This window comes from Egretta garzetta, unplaced genomic scaffold (assembly GCF_000687185.1).
Source record: "Egretta garzetta isolate BGI_Z169 unplaced genomic scaffold, ASM68718v1 scaffold615, whole genome shotgun sequence".
Taxonomy (NCBI): Eukaryota; Metazoa; Chordata; class Aves; order Pelecaniformes; family Ardeidae; genus Egretta; species Egretta garzetta.
In genome coordinates this window covers 820,347-826,949 of record NW_009259857.1, presented here as the reverse complement: position 1 = coordinate 826,949, position 6,603 = coordinate 820,347, and the positions used below count along the sequence as shown (strand labels likewise).

At 50.5% G+C, this 6,603-nt stretch overlaps 1 protein-coding gene across 1 annotated transcript in view; it reads right to left on the bottom strand.

Annotated features, from left to right (window-relative positions):
* Positions 1-4,125: 4,125 nt before the first annotated feature.
* MEPE (matrix extracellular phosphoglycoprotein) overlaps positions 4,126-6,603 on the bottom strand; it is an 11,085-nt gene continuing 8,607 nt past the window's right edge. Inside the window, exon 5 of the mRNA XM_009640005.1 lies at positions 4,126-4,176. Coding sequence (XP_009638300.1) covers positions 4,126-4,176 — 51 coding nt within the window. The remainder of the gene's footprint in view (positions 4,177-6,603) is intronic.

Sequence of the window (6,603 nt, the reverse complement as noted above, 5' to 3'; positions counted from 1 at the left end):
CAGTAACATGTAAAGCTTTTAAACTGGGATTTTCCAGCAGCCTTCCAGTGCCAGGCCGGTGGCTTATGAATCATGTTTTGTCTGTCACATCAGCAAGGTAAGTGTGTCAATTCCTGAAGGAAAGAGGATTAAAGCTCTCTGTTGCTCACCCTAAAGAGAGCAGGCTCCAGGCTGAGCAGTGCTTTATTCTCTTTAAAGGAAGAGGCAGATGTTCACACCAACCACAGAACACCTCTCCAGTGCAAGCTTGGTCTTCCTTGGGGTCTTTAATGACAGCACACCATGACAAGCCAAGAACAACCCAAGTAAAACTCAAGCACACAAACACTGAATATCCAGCTGCGTTAGGAAAACATGAGCAGCTACAAATAGGTCCTTGTATATGAACTGAATTGAATTGTACCAGCACTTTGCTACCTGCACCACAAGCTAATTCCTTTATGGTTTGCTGGAAGAAGGAGAGGTAAAAAGAGCACGCCATGCCACATACCTTGAGCAAAACCTGCCCCTTGTGCCTGGCATGCTGACTGGTCACCAGCCTTTGCTAAGGGCCAGACCTGTGGCAGGCTCTGGAAATACAGATTCTACATGCAGAAAGGGTAAGAAACATGCAGCATCACCATTCCCTTTCTGATACAGCTCACATCAAGGGATTGGTTAGCAAGAGTGGAAGATCAAAGAGAAAGAAAACAAATAAAATACCTTTTTTTCCCCCCCTGCTTTCTTCTCATCTGTAAAAGCACATCACAGTAGCTGCTCTAGGCACTTGAGTTGTCACCCAGCTGTCCCACACCAAGCCATTTACAGCCTCAGGTCTTCATCTCCCCTTGAAGAGGTTAGCTTTTGACCTGTGCCCTTGCACGTCCTACATCTCTGAGCACTTAAAAATCCTTTCCATGGTCCTCATGGCTATTGGAAGCCTTCTGCAAACTCTGAGAAGCAGAATATCTGTTTTGAAAACAGCCTGACATAGCAAGTTGATGACAGAGCCTTGCACATCTCTGCCTCCTGAGCCCAGCACCCCTGGGAAGGGGCCCCCTAGCTTTCCCCTTTACAGAGCCCTGGATAAGGCCCCGAGGTGAAGTTGTGCACTAGTCACTTTGTCCCTGACAGTGCGCTCTTTGAGCAGGAGAGAAACTGGGGCTAACAGGAGGTGAGGCTTTTGTACCATGAGGTATAAGTATTTTACTGCTGTCATTAAAAATGCAGAGATTTAATCTCACTGGTGTCCTAATGCATACCTGGTTAACTTAATCTCATTTTCTAGTTAGTCATGAACTCTCAGACTGCATTCATGCCTGTAAATGAACAGGCCTTTCAGGGAAGAAGTGTGGTGCATACCTTGCTGCTGCCAAACCCAGCTAGTACCTTCCCCTCCATTTAGGTGTGCCAGGGCAGACTGCCCAGGCAGCACAACCCAGGACAGTGCCTGGCCAGAGCTCCGTCCTTGGGGCATTGGTGCCTTAATTTCCCCCACCCGAGAAGCGGATGCAGTGGCCATGGGTTGCGGCAGAGAGGATGAAAGCTTCTCCCTCACCGCTTCTCCCTCTGCCAGATGACACAGGGGCCCCCCAGTTCCGCTCCACATCCCCAAGTGGAGAAACAAAAGCCCCCACCTACCAACTTGGGGGAGGTTTTTCCAGCTCTGAAACCCCAGGCCGGGGTGGTGTCTGAGCTGCATGGAGAAAGGGCCCGGTTTTGTTTATCCAGCGACTGTAGGGATGCTCTGCTCTTTTCTGGGGTCTGGCCTTTTGTTTTAAGTGGCCCAGAGCCAGGCAGCACTAGTTAAGCAATAGCAAAACAGCTCTGGTCTAGCACAGTCCCTGTCTTACTCCTGGCTCAGAAAACAGCAAGCTAAAAATTAACTACCTCCCTTGAGCACACCTCCACAAAAGCCCCTTTTGTAGGGCACACCGGTAAGGGCAGGCAGGACAACGCGGGTGCGGGAAGGGAAGCATCCAGGGCTGCCAGAGGGGGGCTGTGCAGGGTGGCCACAGGGAGCCAGGACAGCCTCCTGAGCAGGGAGCTGGGAGAGCACCAGAACCTGTTAGACCTCGTGTATTGCAGCATCTCGCTTTGAACACATTCAGTACCCACTACAGCCACAGCTGGTGGCAAGGGAGAGGGCACCCCGGGGGGACAGAGATAATTTTTTCCTCCAGGAGAAAGGCAGAGTTTCCTGCCAGCCGCTTCCAGGAGGACTTACTCATTGCTGGGAAGTGCTGAGAGCATCACCCATTCCCCAGTTCTGCCACAGCAAGTCCCATCTTGCCCCCAGGCCTGTGTCAGGCTGGCTTCCAGCAACCAAAGGAAGCCCACACAAGCTGGGAGGCAGCAGTCACTGGGTCCCAACAAGCTGACGAAATCATCAGCTGCTTGTGACCCACCTCAAGCAACTTTGCTTCCGGCAATTAGCTTGGAGACCAACATACCTGCCTGTTAGTGATTTGCATCCATAATACCTTAACCTGCCTGCATGGGAGCTGCCTGTGAAACCCAGGGAACACATCCAGGGAAACCCAGCCTCAGAAGTCCCTCCTTATCTGCAACACAAGGCTTCTCCCGCTAAGCGGAGACAGGACCTGTGCAAACTAACCTACACAAGGGGCAACAGGCACAAGCTGAAACATAAGAAGTTTCAGTTGCATATGAAGAAAAACTTCTCTACTTTGAGGGTGACAGAGCACTGGAACAGGCTGCCCAGGGGGGTTGTGGAGTCTCCTTCTCTGGAGATATTCAAAGCCCTCCTGGACGATGTCCTGGGCAACCTGCTCTAGGTGAACCTGCTTTAGCAGGGGAGTTGGACTGGATGATCTCCTGAGGTCCCTTCCAACCCCTGCCATTCTGTGATTCTGTGACTTCTCTCATCACCTGTATAACAGCTATTTGCTTTTTTTACGGGTGACCTTTTCACAGCAAGAACCATTCCTCTGCATGAATAATCTTGATCGAGACACGATAATAATAAGCAGGAATAAAAGCAAAGATTTTCCAGGCAGCAAATGAGGCTCCGAGGAGGCCTGCCAGGCCACAGCAGCGCTGGATCTCATGAGTGCCCCCCACAGCATCTTCCTTTCACTCCTGTTTTGGCTCATTTCAAAAAGCAGAAAACAAAGCTTGGAAGCACAGAAGAATCAGATACACTGAATAAGCAGGAGACTATTCCACAAAACTGATACCCGAGGAATTTCATTCAGGAATCCCCTGACCTCTGTTTGGCTGGGGATTTTGGACAGTTGGAGGAAGAAGCCAGCACCAGTTTACTCAGGATGGAGGAGGCGAGCGCTGATGGAGGGCAGAGCAGGGAGAAATGAAACACCAGGGTGGAAACACATAGCAGAAAAGGCAAGGCTGGAGAAAAAAAGAGCGGAAAAAAGGCCTAAGGGGAAAAATGCAACTAGAGGAGGAAAGTCAGGAGGCTGGCAGGGGAGAAGGCTTGAAGCACAGGTAGCTGAGGAAACTGGTCTGGAAAGGGGGGAGGGAAAGCAAAATAAGAAAGAGGAATCCACTCCAAAAGGCAGAGCTGGTTAGTCAGAGGCAGAGCTGAAGCAGAGGGAAGGAGCATGGCCCCGAGCCACCATGCACTACACAGCCTTCTGCCCAAGTCTGTGCCAATAGTCCCTGCTGGGGCAGGTCTGCCAGCTCCTGCACTCCTGCATCAGCTCTGCTTTCATGAGCCTGGTCGTTTAATTATATATTATCTTCAGGGAATCAACTCGCAAGCTCTGCCTCAGAGCTTGATGTGATCTCCATAAAAATTTTAGAGTGTAAACTTAATTGCCACTTGTGGCACAAATCTTGGTGCTCACACAGCGTTCTGAATTTCTATAGCTTACCTAAAGGTGTCCCTGCCAACCCTGGCACGTACAGCGCACACTGCCAGCGGGACTCCGCTCAAACAAGCTGCCAACAGCGGCTATTTTATCCAATTTCTCACAAGGCATTTTACACACACACACCAGCACACTCCATCTTGCTCCTCTGCCATACACAGCAAACCCTGTAGTGGAGCATCACCTCATTTCTGCACAGGCTCTTGGGGACTGTGCTATCTCCAGCCAGTCCCCCTGGGTGCCCCCAGCTGCCCTTGCCTGCCTGCAGAGAGGCAGCCCAGCCCCGCTTCGCTCAGGACACAGCGGTGATCAGCACTTTGCTGCCATTAATGTACGCATTCAGCTGCTCAAATAGAAAATAAACAGGAAAGAGTCAAAAGCCAGCGTGTTCCTCAGCTACGTGACAGATCCTGCCCAAGCATAAGCATCCCCTTTCTAGCCAAGTCGCTATTTCCAGCCCTAGAGATTCAACCCCCTCTTTAATTTCAGTTGAGCAAGATGCTTTTTACAGTGCTACTTCGCACTGCTAAATATTTGGCCTTCAAGAGTTAACACTCCACTAAAACCCATATATTTAAGATATAGTCCCAAAGCATGCTCAGGTAGAAGTCAGGTGTTTAACGTAGGAATGAGCGGCTGCAGGCATGTCAATGCAGTACGTTGTGCCCAGTGATGCTAACTCCTCTGTCCACAACTTCACTGCTGTTGACTAAAGAGGGTGTAAGGCAGGCAACAGAAAGCGGAAGAGATGCTCCTCAGCAAGGATGTGAGATCATGATCTGACCAAAACAAACTGTGTTTAACATGCGATGTCTGATCCACATCATCACTTCCCGCAGCAGCAGCCCCTGGTCCCTGCCAGACAATCATTACATGCTTTTGTTAGATTTCTATATATGCTCTTGTCTGTAAATTTAAAGAGGACCTTCCCTTCCAGTAAATTACAGCTTTCTTTTGGCTTTCAGGCCAGTCTGCAGCTCGTGTTTTCATACAGTCTGAGTTGCTCGCGTTTGGCTTTTCTGAGGCGCTGACTGTGGAGAAGGTTAAGCAGTTCAGCGGTCGAGTTGCTGGTACAAAAACAAACCTACAGATTTCTGATCCAGAGCACATACCAAAACAACACACTATAGAGGAACAGCCCAGCTGGAGCCAAGCGTACGTGCTATCACGTTACACACCCCCGATGTTTATTTACAAAGCAAGCTGAGCAGGACCGCCATCCCCCCAGGTTTCCTTAAACATGTATTTTTCATGCCCAGAAATTGTCCTTGGATGAGGTTTTTGGTGGGAGGGGGATGTAAACCGGCTGCGCCTGCAGGCCTTGCGGGCATCAGGCTTCTCCAGCACGCTACCAAGAGGTGAAACGGAGGTGTGCATGGGAGGGCTTGTCCACAGCTGCTGTGGGCTCCAAGACACCAGTGGATTTTCTGGACCTGCGCTGTGGCTCTCCTCGCAGAGAACACACCCATCGTCCCACCCGGCTGACCTCAGTTGTCACCACAGAATAAAACACCTTTCCAGGGACTCTGCAGCATCACACAACCACCCTGCACACTGCAAGCCACAGCGCTGCTCTGAGCTGCGTCTGCACCCCCAAAAAATACATGGGAGCATTTCTGAGTTTTGAATTGGACCAGCCCAAGGATTGTGAGTGCTAGCAAGTGGAGGAAAGCAGTGGCAAAAATGCCCCAAAAAGGGGAATTTCCCCTAAAGGCTGAGGAGCTTGATATCAGTACCTGGAGCTGCATACCAAAGCCTCTGCTAGCTCTTTAGAGTTTCACAAAAGCCTGAATTTTTTCTGCCTTCCATGCCCACCTTATTAGGGAAAAAGCAATTCCCACCAAGAGAAGAAATAATTTAATTCTCACTTCAGCAGGGCTATACAAGTCACAACACAAGGCAGGTGAAAGCCCTTCGCTTTATAAAAATGCCTCTGTATCCTTTAAGAGCTGAAATAGGCTGAACGTCAATAACCATTTTCCAAAACCCCACTGACATTCATTTGCACTATTTGTCCAAAGGTTCAAAGTCCTCTAGACCTATGGCTCCAGGGCAACGGGTTCCTAATTACCTAGGTTACAGCATCATCACCACCAGATTACCAAAGCACTGGGAGGTGACTGAGGCCACGTTACAGACCACGATGTCAAAGAGAGGTGATAATTCACCCATCGTGCCAGGGAGCCAAGGGTGTCTGCGAGGCGTCCACAAGCCCATGGCCACACAAGGTCCAGCAGCAGCACGCTAAATACAGGCAGCAGAGCAGATTGCTTTGTCATACAAGCCCTGATCCAGCCACAAGGCATAAAGCCATAAAGAATCATTACAAAGAAAACTTATTTTTAAGAGATGTAGCAAAGGCTTAGTGTTTTTTTTTGTCAACCCCCCTTCCTCTCTTTACAGCAAAGGTGCTGGGGAGTCAGCCAGGTTCCCAGTGCCCAGCCTGCCCTGGGCAGGACAGCTCCAGAAAGGCAGGGCAGGGCAGGCTGGCCCTTGCCTCCTCCCTGTCCAGCAAACCCAGGGAGATTCAGCCCCCTCACACCCCGCTGCTGGTGTTGGCACCTGCGGCGCTGCCAGCCCCACAGCCAGGAACACAAGGTGCTGCTCCCATCCTGCTCCAGGGCCTCGGCACCCACAGCCCCCCAGACAGGACTGGGTTTGCAAATGGGCTGGTACCAATGCCTAGGACAAGGGGATAGTCACAGCCAACTGCTGCAATCCTGGAAGAAATAAGGAGGCTTCTCAAAGGGGCTAAATACCCAAAAGCTGG